Source organism: Macaca fascicularis, chromosome 12, assembly GCF_037993035.2.
Source record: "Macaca fascicularis isolate 582-1 chromosome 12, T2T-MFA8v1.1".
In the NCBI taxonomy this organism is placed as follows: domain Eukaryota; kingdom Metazoa; phylum Chordata; class Mammalia; order Primates; family Cercopithecidae; genus Macaca; species Macaca fascicularis.
In genome coordinates this window covers 125,744,147-125,763,446 of record NC_088386.1, presented here as the reverse complement: position 1 = coordinate 125,763,446, position 19,300 = coordinate 125,744,147, and the positions used below count along the sequence as shown (strand labels likewise).

Here is a 19,300-nt window from a genome sequence, read left to right as displayed (position 1 = left end):
TACTATGTATGGATGGGTATATATTTTTATCTCAATTGATTTATAACAGATCTCAGTGTGAGGCTTACAATAAAAGTATTATTTATAAATCATTTTTGATTGCTTTTAAGTTCCTGAGGGAACATACAAGTATCTCTAGGACTTGGACTCTCAGGAACACAGAGTTTTTGTTTGATTGTTTTGAGACCGGGTCTTACTTTGCACTCCAGGCTAGAGTGCAATGGCACGATCTCAGCTCACTGCGAACTCCGCCTCCCGCGTTCAAACCATTCTCCTGCTTCAGTCTCCTGAGTAGCTAGGATTACAGGTCCCCGCCACTGCGCCTGGCTAATTTTTGTATTTTTAGTAGAGACGGGCTTTCATCATGTTGGCCAGGCTGGTCTTGAACTCCTGACCTCAGGTGATCCATCTCGGCCTCCCAGAGTGCTGGGATTACAGGTTTGAGACACTATGCCTGGCCTATTTTGTTTTGTTTTCACATTTTGGAACTAATAAAAATCATATACTGTTTTCATATGGTTTTATAGGATCTGATGACCAACAACTGATTGGGAAATAATGTCATACAGAAAACAGAGCAAGGGTGCTTAACATATTAGCTCTTCAAAATAATCAAAATACTTACCTTAGGTTTTTCTTGAAATATTTTACACATTCCTGTTGGCACTGATTTAATATATTAGGGTGGTCTTGAAAGTTTGCAGCTTCTCTTAATAGTTCAGAAAGCAAAGTAACATTGACTGAATCAGTTAAGCGAGATGAATCAGTTACTTGAAATTTTCAGATAGATCAGTTGCATGAAGTCATCTTAGTTGTTCACTCTGCCCTTCTTTTCTCTCTAGCTTTGTTAGAGGCAAGGGGTCTTCCCCCTCACCTGTTTGGTCCTCTTGGTCCTCGGATGTCACAGCTTTTCCATAGAACAATTGGAAGCGGAGCTAGTAAGTAAAAATGTTCCTTCCCTGAAACCTCTCAATAATTAGCCAACTGCTGTTTTTACTTGTAACCTATTGATCGAAGTATTAAGAAGTTTTTCATCATCTTTAACCCATTTTTAAAAAGAAGGCTTGTGCACATTCACACCTTAAGTACAATTTTCATTGCAGTATTACCCAGATTTTATAGCGAGATTGATTCTGTTTGTTTGAACAAAATAAGAATAAAGAATCTCAAACAATTGCATTGGTAATTATGGCACCTGATGGCATGTTTTGCATAGATTTGAATCTTGAGTTTGTCATAATGATGTATTTGTCAAGGTGAGAGGATAAAACATTAAACAGTTTGCTAGCTGATTTTTTTATAGCTTTAAATATTTAGACATAAGGTTCTCATGTGTACTTTTTTAAAAAGTTTTTTTTTTTTTTGAGACGGAATCTTGCTCTGTCATCCAGGCTGGAGTGCAGTGGCGCGATCTCAGCTTACTGCAACTTCCACCTCTCGGGTCCAAACAATCCTCCCGCCTCAGCCTCCTGAGTAGCTGGGATTACAGGTGTGTACCACCAAGCCCGGCTAATTTTTGTATTTTTAGTAGAGATGGGGTTTCACTGTGTTGGATGGCTGATCTCGAACTCCTGACCTCAGGGAATCCACCCACCTTGGCCTCCCAAAGTGCTGAGATTACAGGCATGAGCCACTGTGCCTGGCCTGTTTCCTTGAATTGGGATCAAAATACGATTTATACATTGCAATCAGGTAGTTTCTTAAGATTTTTGTTTGTTTTTTTAAGAGAAATTTGATTTTATTTATCACTGGGGAGAAGCCTGGAAAGGGAAAAAAAAAAAAAAAAAAACTGTTGCAGGGGGTCCCTAAGGGTATTGATTTTGAGATATCTGAAACCTGTATTTAACATCAACCTTTACACATGAACTTAATGTAAACCGTAAACTAGAGCCAGAGTCAAAAACAATGCCACACCTTTGTGCCCATGGCCCAGCTTCAATGGTGCCTACTTCATATCTAATCTTTATCTGTAGCCTCATTCACATCCTTCTTCCCATATTAGTTTGAAATGAATCCCAGGCATTATATACAGTCATGTGCTGCATAATGATGTTTCATTCAACAACAGATCGCACACGCTACATCAGTCCCACAAGGTTATAATGGAGTTGAAAAATTCCCATCATCTATCTAATATACAGTACACATTTTTAAACCATACTTTGATCATTTAAAGCCAGAGGTGTCCAGTCTTTTTGCTTCCCTGGGTCACATTGGAAGAAGAATTGTCTTGGGCCACACATAAAATATAGTAACACTAATTATAATAACACTAATAATAGCTGATGAGCTTAAAAAAAGTCGCAAAAAAATCTTATAATATTTTAAGAAACTTTACGAATTTTTGTTGGGCTGCATTCAAAGCCATCCTGGGCCACGCATTGAACAAGCTTGGTTTAGAATGTACTCCTTCTACATACTAAAGAAGAACATTAACTGTAAACCTTAGTAGTAGGTATTCCAGAAGAAAGCATTGTTGCCATAGGAGATGACAGCTTCATGCCTATCATCGCCCCTGAAGACCTCCAGTGGGACATAAGATGTGGAGGTAGAACATAATGATATTGATGATCTTCACCCTGTGCAGGCCTAGGTTAATGGTCATGTTTGTGTCTAAATGTTTTAAAAAACTGTTTAATAACTAAAGAAAAATGAATTTTCAAAATAGGAAAAAGCTTATATGGATATAAAGAAAGAAAATGTTTTTATACAGCTGTACATTGTGTTTGTGTTTTAAGCTAGTTAATACTACAAAATAGTCAAAGTTAAAAAAAGTTTATGAAAGTAAAAAGTTACAGGAAACTTAATTGCTTTTTTCTTTCTTTTTTTTTTTTTTGAGACGGAGTGTTGCTCTGTCGCCTAGGCTGGAGTGCAGTGGTGCAGTCTCAGCTCACTGTTACCGCCTCCTCCCAGGTTCAAGCAATTCTCCTGCCTCAGCCTCCCGAGTAGCTGGGACTACAGGCACCCGCCACCATGCCTGGCTAATTTTTTGTATTTTTAGTAGAGACGGGGTTTCACTCTGTTAGCCAGGATGTTCTCGATCTCCTGGTCTTGTGATCTTCCCACCTCAGCATCCCAAAGTGCTCGGATTACAGGCGTGAGCCACAGTGCCTGACCGGTTAATTTCTTTAAGATATTTCTTATAAATTTAGTATACATATATATACAGTTTATAGAATTTATAGTAATGTATAATCTAGGCTTTCACATTCACTCACCACCCACTCGCCCAGAGAAACTTCCATTCCTGGTAAGCTCCATTCATGGTAAATGCCCTATACAGAAGTACCATTTTTTAATCTTTTATATCATATTTTTATTGTACCTCTTCTATGTGTAGATATAGTAACATATACAAATACTCATTACAACTGCCTATAGTATTCAGTAAAGTAACATGTCGTACAGGTTTCTAGCCTAGGAGCAAGGGGCTAAACTCTGTACCATCTTGGTTTAAGTATACTCTATGATGTTTGCATGACAAAATAGGCTAACAATGCATTTCTCAGAACATATCCCATTTGTTAAGTGACACCTAATTTTAATCTATAAACATTTCATCATGTGGTTCAAGATAATGCTCCTCAAAACACACAGTCACATTATCACATTTAAAAAATAAACCAGCAATTTCTTAATAATAGATAGCCAATAGATGTCGAAGTTTCATTGTCTCAATATCATAAGTGTATTTCTTGCAAACTGGTTGTTGGATCTAGAGACCTCTTCACATTGAGTTTAGAGCCTTTATCATCTTTTCTTGGTAAACAAAGCCTATTGAAAAGTCATAGTGTGTTCTTAGAAAGTACATAGTGTCTGTCTTTTAACAAGCTGTTGAAACTAAGTACCTATGTAACAGGGGTTACAAAATAGTAGTATTTTAGACCTAATAATCTCTTTTCACTTATGAGAAGTAAAGAAAGTATTAATAATTTAGTAGAAATATATAAAGGATATCTTCTTCTCACCTTCTGTTTGATTGCCCAGGACAATAGTTGATACAGGAAAAATTATTTTTCACTCTTTACTGGTTAATAAAAGGAGTGATTTTTATATCCTCCAAAGGTACCATTGTTGTATTTTTGTTTTGCTTTTTAACATGTTTGTTTTTAAGTGTGATTGTAAGCAGTGGGTTGAGATGTGTATTAGACATTTCAGTGATTTTCATTGATACTTGAATTGTCCCAGCATTGGATGATGGGATCTTTTTGAGTTTGGCTTCTGAATCTTTCGGCCATAACCTTAGTAATTTTTGATAGCCTTCTTATTTTCTGGTATGATAAGATGTGCCAAACTCAGTTGACTTATTTTTTCTTCCTGCTATGGTATGGCTGTGTACCCACCCAAATCTCATCTTGGATTGCAATCCCTACAGTCCCCACTGGGATGGACCCAGTGGGAAGTAGTTGAATCATGGGGGTGATTTCTCCCATGCTATTCTCCTGCTAGTGAGTTCTCACTAGATCTGATGGTTTTATAAGGATTTGGCATTTCCCCTGTTGGCACTTATTCTTTCTTCTGCTGCCCTATGAGGAAGTACCTTCCACTGATTGTAAGTTTCCTCCCCAGCCACGCCAAACTGTGAGTCAATTAAACCTATTTTCTTTATAAGTTACCCAGTCTTGGATATTTCTTCGTAGACGTGTGAGAATGGACTGATACACTCCCCATACCTGAAATTGTTCATTTCCCCATAGAGTGTTGGTTTATTTTGTATTTAGAGACCACAGTCTGCCATATTCATTTCTTCTGGGTTGACCATTATTTCTAGACTCTTTTAAAAGTTGGTATGATACCACCAATTCATGTTTAGGTCTACAGAGTTTTTATTTGACTTCATTCATGTTATATCTCCTTTCTCCAATGCTGAGTGTCCTAATTCCCAATAATTATAACATAGTGACACATTTACTTTATCCACAGTACAAGATTTCAAGTTGCTCCTGAAAGTATTATTATTAAAAAAGTCAAAAAGATTATTTTACAGTTCTTTCTGTTCCTGGGATATTTTTTACTTTGTGTTAAAATTAGTGTGTTTTAAAGTCATTTGAAATAATCCATCTCTTTCTTTATGCCAGCAGGTTGGATTGGTTCATTTACTTCATTTTGCTTCTGATTTTTAGGGACTGCTTTTTAAAATGTGTATTTTGCTTTTATAATTATATAATATTTACACAGTTGTAAAAGTCAAATCTACAAACAAGATATATTTAGAAAAATCTTATCTTCTTTTGCTTTCCATTTCCCCTGCTTCTTCCTCTCACATAAATAATCTTTTAAATTTTAGGCTTGTCCTTCTGTTATTTACTTTAAAAAATCCATAAATATCTATATTGTCCATGGGACTTCCTTTCTCAGTTAAGAGTAGCAAACTTTATACACTTTACTTAGCTTTTGATACTGTATTTTGGTGTTCACTCTTCACAGCTGCCACATGCGTGTTGCATGTTCAACTGATACGCCTTTGTAAAGCTGCCATGTTACTCCATTGTGTGGGTATACATAGTTTATTTATATAGTCCCCTGTTGCACATTTGAGTTATTTTCAGTTTTTTTTCTATTGGCTAGCCTTCAGTGAAATGTAGCTTTCCTATTTTTTTCAAGCATTATCTTTTGGATAGATTTATAGAAGGAGGATTGCTGCTTAAATGAGTGTAAATGCATACGATGTTTTGGTAGGTGTTGCAAACTCCTCCAATTTGGGATTGTACCATTTTGCATTTCCACCAGTCGTGGGTATGACTGCAGTATGGTATCAAGCTTTTGATTTTTTACCAAAATTCATTGTTTCTAACTTTTTTTTTAGTTATATATCTTCGTATATTTATTTTAGTGGTACCCTAGGGAGTATAATGCAAATTCACTCGTTTGTTATAGCATACCTTAAATTAATACTTTATCAGTCTCAAACAGTACAAGATTTTCTTCTGTCTTAGCAAAACTTCTTACTCTCCCCTCTATCAGTTTTTTTTGTTTGTTTTGTTTTTGTTTTTTTTGAGACAGAGTCTCACTCTTGTCATCCAGGCTGGAGTGCAGTGACGTGATCTTGGCTCACTGCAAACAAGTGACTCTTGTGCCTCAGCCTCCCGCGTATCTGGGACTGCAGGTGCACACCACCCCGCCCGGCTAATTTTTGTATAAGGTATGCTATAATAAACCAATGAATTTGCATTATACTGCCTGTATACTCTTAAGAGTGGATTTTATATTTTTACGTGGCTGAAAACATTTTAAAAGAGTCATATTTTCTGATGTGAAAATTAAATGCAGATCAAATTTCAGTGTCCATAATGTTTTATTGGAATATAGTCATGTTCATTTGTTTGTATTAGTCTTACTTTCTGTGGATACTTTCCAGCTACAGTGCCAGAGTTGAGTAGTTGCAGTAGAGACCATATGCCTGTAAAGCCCAAAATAATTACTATCTGGCCCTTGAGAGAAAACGTTTGCCTGCCAAACCCTGATCGACAATAACGGTTCTCAAAGTATGATCTGTGGACTCTTGGTTCGTGAGAGACCCTTAAATGAGTTCTATAAGGTCAAAACTAATAATAGTTACTAAGATTTTTCCTTCTGTTTCTTTGATGTTTGAACTGATGGTTCATAAGCTGTAATGGGTAAAACTGGTGGGATCTTAAGCATGAAGGAGTGGCACTGAATGATACTAGCAGTCATTGTGTTTTTCACTGCCACATACTCCAAGTAAATATAATTCAGTTTTTATCTAAGATGCCCTTACTGAACCAAAGTTAATTTAATTAGGTCTTTACTCCCAAGACATGTCTTTTTAATAATCTTTGGAACACAGTAAGGCCAATCTTTTCCATTTACAGTTGACTCTTGAACAACATGAGTTTGAACTGTGTGGGTCCACTTATTCATGGATTTAAAGAATAAATACAGTTATGCTTCTGTATCCATGAGTTCTACATTAGCAACCAAATTCATATTGAAAATACAGTGTTTGGGCCGGGCATGGTGGCTCATGTCTGTAATCCCAGCACTTTGGGAGGCCAAGGTGGGCAGATTGCCTGAGGTCAGGAGTTCAATACCAGCCTGGCCATGATGGTGAAACCCCAGCTCTACTAAAAATACAAAAAAATTAGCCACGCGTGGTGGCCTGTGCCTTTAATCCCAGCTGCTTGGGAGGCTGAGGCAGGAGAATCGCTGGAACCCAGGAGACGGAGGTTTCAGTAAGCTGAGACCGTGCCACCTGGTTTGGAAAATAAGGTCTTTTAAAATCAAAATTGTTTATATTAATGTATAATGAGTTAACTGGCAAATATTTAAAATTTTTGTATTTCAATTAACATATTTTAAAATTATCAATAAATACAACCCACATAAACAAAAGTGCTTTGTGGTCCCTCAGTAGTTTTTAAGAGTATAAAATGATTCTAAATTCAAAATCCACTACTCTAAGAGTTGGTTTCTCTTCATAGATCAGAAGATAAAGTAGGTTTTGGTAATGGTTTTGGCTTTTTGTTGTTATCTTCAGTTTAGTGTAAGTTATTTTTAGGTACATCCCAGATGTTTATTGGTATTGATGATAATTTTGATTGTGCTGTATAAGATCCATGTCCTTAACAGTTGTCAACCCACATGGTTATAAGACCTCCATCTAGTCACATACATGTCAGTTCTTTCTCTTAGGGGGTTGTGCTATTAGGCCATACTTGATGTGAACTGTTTAATCCTTTTAAAGTTTAATCCTTTTAGAATCAGCAGAGGATTCATTTATTTTCACTGTTTTTCTATCATTTTGTTTTTCCTTCTACATTATGTCAACACAGAAGTGATAAACCTACTCTCACTGGAATTGATATTATTTAGTTTAAAATTGTTAAATTGTATTTCCCCCAACTTTTCTTCTGGTGTATTTTTGGATGAATTTTAATTATGGTAAAGGTAGGTAGGCAGCGATAGCTATAGAATGCAGTAGCCACAATCTTAAACCATAAAACAACTTCCGTGGATTGCCATGTGCCCCTTTGAGAGGTATATGCCCCCCAATTGACAAATAATGTCAATTGAAATTATTAGCTTTAGTTTTTATGAGAATTTCACATTCATTGACAGCTTCCAGACATATATCCCATTTCTACACATTTCAATACTTAATGATATAGGACTGGAAAAGTCCAGTATGAAAAGAATAACTTGAAAAGGTGTAAGAAGTGAAGGGGCTTTAAAAGTAACATCATAAAACATTGGTTAAGTGTGTTAATTTAATTAATTGTGGTTTCAAGTAGGAAAGTGTCCATGAAAAATGAAACACATTCATAGACTTAATTTTTTTAAAATAATTAATTAATCATTTTTGAGGTGAAGTCTTTGTCTGTCGCCCAGTCTGGAGTGCAGTGGCATCATCTCGGCTCACTGCAGCCTCTGCCTCGGGTTCAAGCAATTCTCCTGCCTCAGCCTCCTGCGTATCTGGGACTACAGGTGCACACCACTGTGCCAGGCTAATTTTTGTATTTTCAGTAGAGACGGGGTTTCACCATGTTGGCCAGGTTGGTGTCGAACTCCTGACTTCAAGTGATTCACCTGCCTTGGCCTCCCAAAGTGCTTGGATTACAGGCATGAGCCACTGAACCCAGCTTGTAGACTTTATTTTGGAGTGTATTGTTCAGCTTAATGACAACTTATTTCTTTGTGGTTGTTGAGTATTCACATTTTTCAATTGTTGGAGTAATGGAATTAAGTCTTAAAAGTAGAAACATTCTGATAGCCATCATCTGTGCAGGAAATGAAAGAGGTTGTAAGGGTTTATAATTGTGTGTGTGTGTGTAGTTTTACAGAATATTCTTTTCGTTCCCTTTTTTGTTAGATACGTTGTTGTGTCTGTTTTTTATTTCCTTGCCCTTTCACTGTTAGTTGGATTCTATTTATTCTGGAACGGATATTTGGAGGTGTATAACGTTTCCTTTGAAGTATGGGCATCATTGTTTAACAGGTTTTTATTATTGTAGCAAACCTTTGCTCACGATTTATATTTCCTTAAAACAGATCATGTTAAAGCTATCAGTTTATACTGGTCTTATGGATATTATTTTTTGTTTTTTTGCTGTGAAACCAGTCAACTTTTCAATTAAGAAGTCAGAAATACATAACTGTGAAAGCATGATAAGGCAGAGCAGATGCAACTAATTTAATTCTTCCTTCAGTGTATTAGCAGTGTGCCTTGACCCTGGTATAGACCTGTTAGGATCCAAAGAAGATAAGCAACCAGTTACATTGCGAGTCACACCTTATACCTAGTAATAATTTTCTTAAGTGTTTAAAGATAATAATTATTTTTTTCTCTAAAGGTTCTAAGGCCCAGCAGCTACTACAAGGATTGCAAGCCAGTGATGAAAGTCAACAGCTTCAGGCAGTTATTGAGATGTGTCAGTTGCTGGTCATGGGAAATGAGGAGACACTGGGAGGGTTTCCTGTCAAGAGTGTTGTTCCAGCTTTGGTAAGCATAGTGTTTTCCCCTCATTTTACCTCATTTGTCTGCAGAAATCTGCTGATTTTTTACTGAATGTATGATTATTGTCAGTATTAATTTTTAAAACATGATAGAGTTAAGAGATGAGTATATGACTTGGTGCTTTTATTTCATGCTTATAGATACTGTGAGCAGTTGCTAATGAGATAGCAAATTTTCTAAGTCATTTTTTGATGAATAGTCACCCAATTCTTGATACTTAAATGACTGGTTTTAAATTGTTCGCCTCATCAGTAACCTTAACTCCTGCCATGTAAAATATACGTGCTTTTTCTTTTAGCCTGGTGATCCATGGAGCAATGGGCCGGGGAAGCTCACTTTGGGTTGTGTCGGAGGGCCAGAAAGGTTTCATATTTAGTACATGTCTACATGGGAATACTACTCAAGCCATATGGTATATATGTGGATCTTTTCAGTTTAAAAGCTTTTATGTTGGCCAGACACGGTGGCTCATGCCTGTAATCCTAGTACTTTGGGAGGCCGATATAGGTCGATCATCTGAGGTCAGGAGTTCGAGACCAGGCTGGCCAACATGGTGAAACCCTGTCTCTACTTAAAATAGAAAAAATTTACTGGGCATGGTGGCAGGTGCCTGTAAATCCCAGCTACTCAGGAGTCTGAGGCAGGACAGTCACTTGAACCTGGAAGGCAGAGAATCGCTCAAATCTCTTGCAGTGAGCCAATATCGTGCCACTGTACTCCAGCCTGGGTAACAGGAGTGAAACTCTGTCTAAGAAAAAGAAATAAAGACTTTAAAAAATCTTCTTAGTGCCTTTTCAACACAGTTATGAGTTGATATTTTGATATGAGAAATTTATTAACAGCTTGATTCCTTAAACTTTTAAATATGAAAACAATAGGAAGAAAAATTGCTATTATCAAATGTAGGCACCTTAGCACCATACAGTGTTTAAATAGTGGATTGATAATTTCTTTGTTCAAAGTTAAATAAATTGGCTATAATGTAAGATTAAAATTTGAGTCTAAATCAAACGCTACCAAAAGACAAACATAAACATGATGACATTGTAGCATGTTTTTTTTTGGAAATTACAATTAAATACCATGTAAATCTTTTTTGTATATGCAGTAAAGCTGTGGTTATTACATCATATTGTCCTGTTTGAACAAATTATGGAGATAGCTTGAGTTTTGATGATAGAGCTGAGTAAAGAAAAGCCTGTGAAATGCAAGGTGATGATTCTTATTCTGCTTGTTCTTATTTGGATGGCTCAGCTCTGGCAGAGTTTGATAAAGGATAGAACAATTTCTTCACCTGCCACCCAGATGCAGATAATAAAAGCCAGTGTTCAAATTTTATCATTTCCATTCTAGTAAAAGTTGTACATGTTGCTTTCTGTGTGTTTCGTAATAGCAATATTATTAACCTTTCAACTTTCAGATTTTGCCTGTGTTAATGTCCATTCTCAGATTGCTGATTTGTTCAATAGCTGGCTTCTGTGACCCGCATCAAATTTTCGTTTGTTTTATTGTTATTGTTGTTTGTTCACTAAGAAGTAGCAACAAATAACTGGGCTTACCTTATACTATCTACAGTTAAATTTTAATTTTTATTAGTTAAATAAAGAAGCCATTAAGTCTAGGCGGAAATGTTGACACATAATTCACTTTACTTAATGTGCTGGTTGTTAATTAGATTTAAGTACCTGATTGACTTGCACAAGGATGCTCTCGCTATTAATAATGGCTGTTATTAATGAGTTCTCCAGATATATGTTTTATCACAGTTGAATATTATTTATGTATATCTCTTCATCACAGTGCAGTCATGTGACATAAATAGCCATTTTTGGTGAAAGGGAATCTGCTTATGTCAGTCCTTCCCAAACACGGTATAACAAGGTTGTTTAATAATTGGGGAACTTAGTACTTTTTCTTTTAACATGACAACCCCTTTCTAATTACACTAAGTGTTCTAAGTGACTAATATTAAGTGATTTGATAAGTAGGATTTTGGTTTTTTTAAGTCCTGAAATGGAGTGTGTGTATGTGTTATGGTGTTTGTGTGTAACTGCTTTTAAACAAAAATAGTTCTTAGGACTTCTGGTATGTAGGTATACTTTACCCAGCACAATTCAGAGCTGAGAAGACATTCATATTGTGTGAGTATTGTGTTAGAATACCTGATGTTTGTTGTTGTTGAAGGGTACTTAATTCAGTGCATTTAAAAATTTCTGTTGAACCAGAAGACAGTGAATGACTGTCTTACCCCCAAGGAGAAAATTTCTTTGGTGACTCAGCTGCTTCAAGAGGACGGAGTGTGTATCCCCAACAGTTTTGCATTCCTTCATTAGAAAAACATAGCTGAAATCTGCTTAAGATCCTTCCCACAAGAAAAACTAAAATCAATATTTAAACTTATTCCTGCGTATATGGAGTAATTATATTAATTTGACTTTAATTAGTGCATAGTTTCTGGTGTGATCTATCTTGTGTTTAAATCCTATATTACTGTGTATTTTAAAGCTGAGTTAAATGGTGCTTGTCTGTTTTAGAGAAGCTTGTTCACAAGAGTTATGGTCCTGAATCTTTGCTGACATTTGTTAATTCAACAAATGTCAATGCATTGCTGATCCTGTTTATTTATCTATCTAGTATTTATTAACACTGGTAAGTTCTCAGGGATATATTAATAGGCTTCTGAAAGGGTTAGAGCTACCAAAAGGATAGGTTGTAAGTAACAAGAAGGCTTTGTTTGTGACCTGTATCATGAGGTGATGGTTATCTAGCAGCACACTCAAGTCGGAGTCACTGTGTGTGATGAACCATCCTGAGTGTAATCATTCCTGGTGTATGCCTACTAGGTTTTATCTTGACGTTATTTTTGTGTGGTAAAAGTTACGAATAATACCATTTCAGCTGAAGTTCAAATAGAAGAGGAAGAAACACCTTTAGGATTTTCCCAAGGAGTATACCTTCTAATACTTTGTTATCTTTTTAACAGATTACATTACTTCAGATGGAGCATAATTTTGATATTGTAAGTATATACTGTATTTTTTTAAATGGTGGATATTTAAGTTTTGAATTTTTATTCATCGAAATCTCTTCTTTTCTAGATGAACCATGCTTGTCGAGCCTTAACATACATGATGGAAGCACTTCCTCGATCTTCTGCTGTTGTAGTAGATGCTATTCCTGTCTTTTTAGAAAAGGTGATCCTACTTTTACCCCATTTGTTCAAAAGCAGGCATAGGGAAATCAAGTTTCAAACTCTTGAATTTCAGCTTTCATTATCTAAATAAAGTATATTTTTTAGCCAAGATTCCTGAAAAATGTTTTATATCCAGCAGATCAATAGTTTGAAGTTGAAGATAAATCATTTGTAGAATCCCAGCCTAGTTTTGTAATTTTTAGTAATAATTAGCACATTAATATAAGAACTTTCAGAGAAGAACTTTAAAGTATTTGATTAAAAATAATCTGATTTCTAGAAAACATCCCAGTGAGGTTGATAGCTATTTATACCCTCATTATATAGCTGAGAAAGTTGAATCAGTGGGGAATAGAAATTTTCATATGGTTTGTAGTAAACTGTGTTTTTTGTCTGTCTTACGGACCTTTTTGTTTGTTTAATGCATGACAAAATTTATCTCATAAATTTGCAATATGATGTAAAGTTAAAATCTGATTTTAAAATTTTGTTATGTAAAACAACTCATCTATTTTAAATCTGAAGACTTAAAGGTTATGTAATTAGGTTTGGTTTATTATGTAAAACATTTTTCAGTATCTTAAAACCACAAACTGGTTAGAAGGAAACTGTTTTGGCCATACTTTATAGCTTAAGCTGCTAAGCGACTTACATCCTATGGTGGGTTACACGTTTTGAGAGAGTATACATTGATGTAAATTAGAGAAAATACTGTCTGTAGAAGATAAGTTATTGGAAAAGAACTTAAATGATAACCTTATGGTAACTATATGTTCCCAGCTGCAAGTTATTCAGTGTATTGATGTGGCAGAGCAGGCCTTGACTGCCTTGGAGATGTTGTCACGGAGACACAGTAAAGCCATTCTACAGGCGGTAAGTGTTGTTACTGAAGGACTACATTTCACCTTATGTAGAATTTTTAAAATCCACATTTGTACAAGCTACTTAATTGCAGTTTTTGTAAGATACATATGTTGTTTCCAAAGTAATGTGCTAGACTTTTTAAGAGTTAAATTATTTTTATTGCTGATAAAGGATTTTTCTTTACCTTAACAGTTTTCTATATTTTAGGGTGGTTTGGCAGACTGCTTGCTGTACTTAGAGTTCTTCAGCATAAATGCCCAAAGAAATGCATTAGCAATTGCAGCCAATTGCTGCCAGAGTATCACACCAGATGAATTTCATTTTGTGGCAGATTCCCTCCCATTGCTAACCCAAAGGCTAACACATCAGGTAAAATATGCATCTATTTTATGTGCCATTAAGTGTTTTATTACTTATTTTTTTAATTTTATTTTTTATTTAATTTTTTTTTTTTTTTGAGATAGAGTCTCACTCTGTTACCCAGGCTAGAGTGCAGTGGCATAATCTCAGCTCACTGCCACCTCTGCCTGCTGGGTTCAAGTGATTCTCCTGCCTCCGCTTCCCGAGTGAGTAGTTGGGATTGTGTGTGTGTGCCACCACGCCCTACTAATTTTTGTATTTTTAGTAGAGACGGGGTTTTACTATGTTGGCCAGGCTGGTCTTGAACTCCTGACCTCAAGTGATCTACCCGCCTCAGCCTCCCAAAGTGCTGGGATTACAGGCATGAACTATCGTGCCTAGCCACTTTTTAAAAATGACAATTTCAGTTAGTATTTTAAATCTTTCAACTGCATATATAATCAAAAATGTTCTGATTAATATTTTTTATTTTTATCCAGTTATGTGCCATATTAGGTTATTTTATAAAATTTTGGTAGATTTATTCAAACGAACAGTAATTCATATGTTTGATGACTTTAACAATTTTGACTGGGATGGATTTGTTATTTCAGCAAACACTTGAGTATTTACTCTGTGATATGATCAGAAGTTCTTTTTGGAAAGATCACCCTTTCTTGAGAGGCATTGGAGGAGTCAGATGGAAACAGGAGGATATGGGTTAAGACCAGAAGAGAGACTAGACTGTGTCCCAAACAGAAATGAAAAATGTAGTTTGTGGCTGTCTGGGATTGGAGAAGAGCAAAAGCGATTATCTAGGTGGCAGAATCAATGGACCTGATGATACAGTGTGAAAAGCAGGGTTTATGGGCCAGGGATGGTGAGGACAAATTGTGAGTGCAGCTTCAAGGCTATGGAGAAATTGATCTTTTTTTTTTTTTTTTTTTAAACTACAGAGAAATATTTTAAAGTGTTGTTTGTTATTGCTAAAGATATTTCTAGAAACCTGGCTTTGAAATTGCCATTACAAAGTGTGGCTAAGACCCGTGGGACATTAGGTTCATAAAAATATTTTTAAACAATTTCGGAATTTTTTTTTTTTGTTCTGTTTTGTTTTGTTTTTGAGACTGAGTCTTACTTACTCTGTTGCCCAGGCTGGAGTGCAGTGGCGTGATCTCACTGCAGCCTCTGCCTCCCGGGTTCAAGCGATTCTCCTGCCTCAGCCTCCTGAATAGCTGGGATTACAGGTGCGTGCCATCACGCCCAGCTAATTTTTGTGTTTTTAGTAGAGACAAGGTTTCGCCATATTGGCCAGGCTGGTCTCAAACTCCTCCTGCACTCAAGTGACACACCTGTCTCAGCCTCCCAAAGTGCTGGGATTACAGGCGTAAGCCACCGCGCCTGACCAAATAAGGGATTTATGTAAGATAAAATAGTAGTGATCATTTAATCACCCTAGAGTCTTTTGCTTCTACGATGATCAAGGCAAAGTAGTGTTACTCATTTTTTAAAAATGTGTTTATGTGTTTATTTTTAAAAACATAGTTGGCTGGGGGCACAATGACTTACACCTGTAATCCCAGCATTTTGGGAGGCCGAGGCGGGTGGATCACCTGAGGTCAGGAGTTAGAGACCAGCATGACCAACACGGTGAAACCCCATCTCTACTAAAAATAAAAGATTAGCCGGGCGTGGTGATGCGTCCCAGCTACTCGGGAGGCTGAGGCAGGAGAATCGCTTGAACTCGGGAGGTAGAGGTTTGCAGTGAGCTGAGATCGTGCCATTGCACTCCAGCCTGGGTAACAAGAGTGAAACTCTGTCTCAAAATAATAATAATAAATAAAAACATAGTTGAGATAATCTTTTCTGTAGTCTAAAAGTGTGTGCTCTGGTATGTGATAATCAGTTCCATATGATGTTCTTTAGAAATAAGACAAAAGATTTGGAGAAGTTAAATAGTCACTATTTCTAGCACTCTTTCTAGATTTATGTACTGTCAGTGAAGGTTTAGGCTATAGGCCTTTATAATATCTGAATTCTCATTTTTGTAGAAACAAGTCTAATTTTTACATATGAAAAGTCAAATTATAAGTTAGGAAAAATCAAGGTCTATCAAAACATTAGTCTAGCCAGTAAAACAGTCTTTCCCTTCTTTTTATGACAATTATTTCAAACGTTTTGTCAATGATGCCACCCTGTTTTTATGACAAATATGGCAATTTGTTTTTGTAGTGTAACTTTTTAATAGTGAATTACTTGTTTTTAATAGTGAATATTGCAAGTCTATGCCCTATTTGTAACATTGTCAAGAAACAATGTCTGGTTCTCGCAACTTTTCTTTTTCTAACTTTTTAGTGTGTACCCACTTAAACATTTCTACTTGTAATGCTTTTAAAGGAAAGTAGGATGTTTATATATTTCTTTAGTATAACATTTGTTTAGGTATCGAGATTGCGTAAGCATAATAGTTCTTCCTTTTCTGTGTATTTGCTTTTATCTAGTAGTGGCCTTTATACAGGGGAGAGGTTGGTTTGTTTCCTCTTTGTTTTGAAATTGTGACATTACTAACTACCTTGCTTAGGCCCATTTGCATTTTCAAAGCCATCGTTTACTAATTGAGCTTGCCTTCAAGAATCTGGGATTAGGAAGAAGATGAAATAGTGATATATGACAGTGAAAATGCTTCATGCTAATAAATTTTATTTTCCTTTATTAAAAAAATAGGATAAAAAGTCAGTAGAAAGCACTTGCCTTTGTTTTGCACGCCTAGTGGACAACTTCCAGCATGAGGAGGTAAGTGTTTAGTCTTTGGTAGTATTTTTATGAGGTGGTTGAATTGCTGAATCTTGATGTAATAATTCCTTTATTCTTGTGTTCGTGAAGAATTTACTCCAGCAGGTTGCTTCCAAAGATCTGCTTACAAATGTTCAACAGCTGTTGGTAGTGACTCCACCCATTTTAAGTTCTGGGATGTTTATAATGGTGGTTCGCATGTTTTCTCTGATGTGTTCCAACTGTCCAACTTTAGCTGTTCAACTTATGAAACAAAGTAAGTGCAATTTTACTGTTCTACTTTAAGCAGGAAAAGTTGGTTCTTCATTAATGTGTAAAGTCAACATAAGCCAAGCAAATGGAAGAGATTACTAATATCATAGGCACTGGATAGTAAAGAGAAGTGTTAATATGTAATTTGTGTTGGGACGGTATGTTAATGTTTCTAACATACTCCTTTTAAAGTATAAATTAAACGTTTGCCCTTGGTGTTTCTAGGGCTAACAATACAAAGTCATTAATTTCTATTCAATGTTTGTCATGTAACCATCCTTGATTAGGAGAATTCTGAGTTTTATGTTAACCAATAACCAGCTGTCTTCAGCTTATATAGGTTGCTTTTTCTGCCCATGTTAGATTTTCTAGCAGTTTTTCTGATTCCAGAATGCTTCCTTCCCTCAGAAAGTAGGAATGTATTTATAATGATGAATACCTCTGATGTTTGCTAATTTGTTATTTCTAAACCTTTTCAAACGTAGACCTTTCAAATTTAGGTATTTCTAACCTTTACACAGCGTATAGGAAATAAAATTGTATTGCACTGTTCTTGTAGTTGACCGTTCCTCTCTCAATCCTTAGACTTAACAAGTTGATGTCAGAGAATGGTGGGGCACCAAACAACATCTATACATTGTAATTTTTTTTTTCTTTTTAACTTTTTGTAGAGACAAGGTCTTACTGTATTGCCTAGGGTGTTCTTGAAGTCCTGGGCTCAAGCCTTCCTCCCGCCTTGGCCTCCCAAAGTACTAGGATTATAGGCATGAGCTATCACACCTGGCTGTTATGATTGGTTCTAGAAGAGTATTCATCACTTTTGTGTAGAATACCTTTAATTGTGCGTAATTTCATAGCCATAATTCTAATCTCTCTGGATGTTACCCCGGGAGTCAGTGATGATATTAACTGATAAAATCGTCTTTGGTCCCACTCTGTCTGAGTGGTCCCGTACTGTCTGAGACAGTATATTTAGCAGTATAATATTTTCGTTTTAGGGAAGCTCAGTTTTATATTTAGTCGCTCTTCTTGTGAATTAACACATTGGCACATAACTTTGTAGAAAAATAATGTTGTTGAGGTGGCTAGTTGGAAAGATTCTCCATAAAGCATAGAGTCTTTTCCAAGCTTGGTATTCCAGACAACCCTATTTTGAGTGGTCCTGAAGAAAGTGCTCTTTTCCTAAATAAGATTGGGAAAGGTTCAACTCCTTCTTGAGTATCCACAATTCATTTTACTTTCTAAAGTCCCTAGGAGTTCTTTGAACCTTGTTTATCCCAACATTTCCCGAATCAGTAAGAGAGATTATTTCTTGTTAATGTACGTTTTGTTACAGCACATCCCTAAATACTAATTTGGAAAATTGCTACCTGCCTTTTGTTTAACTTTTTTTTTTCTTTTAGTGTATTTTCACCTCTTTTGCATGCTCCAGGCAGTTTACCACATGTTTGTCATATGGAGGTCACCATAGTTGCTTACTGTAATAACCCTGTAAAAGGAAATGTGGACCTCTTCTATTTGTCTCTATTTTGTTGTCATCCCTTGACTTCTAAAAAAATAAAATCCTTATAATGCAGCATACCATGTATTCAAACTTGTCTATAAAGTTGCAAAACTGCAATTAAAAAAAAATCTTAACCACTAATTGTGAAATTCTGTGTGGCAGGCAATTCACTATCCACATCTCTCTGCCCAAATCATTAATGAATATTTTTCTTGATTATAGAACTTACTGATTATTGGCAAAACATTCTAATAAAATGTCTATGTATATTTTGCATATGTATAATATTTACAGGAACACACACACAATCAGCAAAGACCCCGCTGTGTCTTTAGGTTTCAGCTTTCCTTAGGTTTAGACTGATTAAACTGTGGAGACTGAGAGTTCCTTCCACTCAGTGTCAGCACATCTGAGTGGTTATCACTGCAGAGTCCTCCAGAGAATGATGTCTTCTGGCAGTGGAAACTTACAGTAGAGAATGCCTGCCCGATCCTTGTATCAAGTTACAGTTTGATCACAATACAGTTTTTAATTGTTACATTTTATACTATAGGCCACACATTTTCAGTGTATTTGAATTGAAGACAAATACATGAATATATTTGGTTTGTGGTATGTTGAATGCATTTTTGTGCAAAATACTGTGCTTCTCAAGGAAAGAAATAAAGGGTTCCTGAAGTCTTAGGGTTAAGAAGGAATTGTGATGAGGCACCCAGCTAGGTTTGAACTAAAGAATGAAGTCTCCAGAAAGAGATTGTTAAAATCTACACGAATTTCTTTTTAGGTCTTTATTACAGCACTTTTGCATTTTTTACATTAATTTCTGCATTATGTTGCTTTGTAAGAAAATAATTCTGGTTATTTTACCCCCTTGGGTAAT

The 19,300-nt window shown here is 35.9% G+C and overlaps 1 protein-coding gene across 36 annotated transcripts in view; it reads left to right on the top strand.

Annotated features, from left to right (window-relative positions):
- The window catches only part of TRIP12 (thyroid hormone receptor interactor 12), a 157,219-nt gene that overhangs the window by 94,384 nt on the left and 43,535 nt on the right, over positions 1–19,300 (top strand). For all 36 annotated transcript variants that reach the window (XM_074010394.1, XM_045367828.3, XM_074010389.1 and 33 more), the window contains 8 exons: positions 843–938; positions 9,312–9,460; positions 12,459–12,494; positions 12,574–12,669; positions 13,449–13,541; positions 13,740–13,901; positions 16,596–16,664; positions 16,755–16,920. In XM_074010394.1, coding sequence (XP_073866495.1) covers positions 843–938; positions 9,312–9,460; positions 12,459–12,494; positions 12,574–12,669; positions 13,449–13,541; positions 13,740–13,901; positions 16,596–16,664; positions 16,755–16,920 — 867 coding nt within the window. The remainder of the gene's footprint in view (positions 1–842; positions 939–9,311; positions 9,461–12,458; positions 12,495–12,573; positions 12,670–13,448; positions 13,542–13,739; positions 13,902–16,595; positions 16,665–16,754; positions 16,921–19,300) is intronic.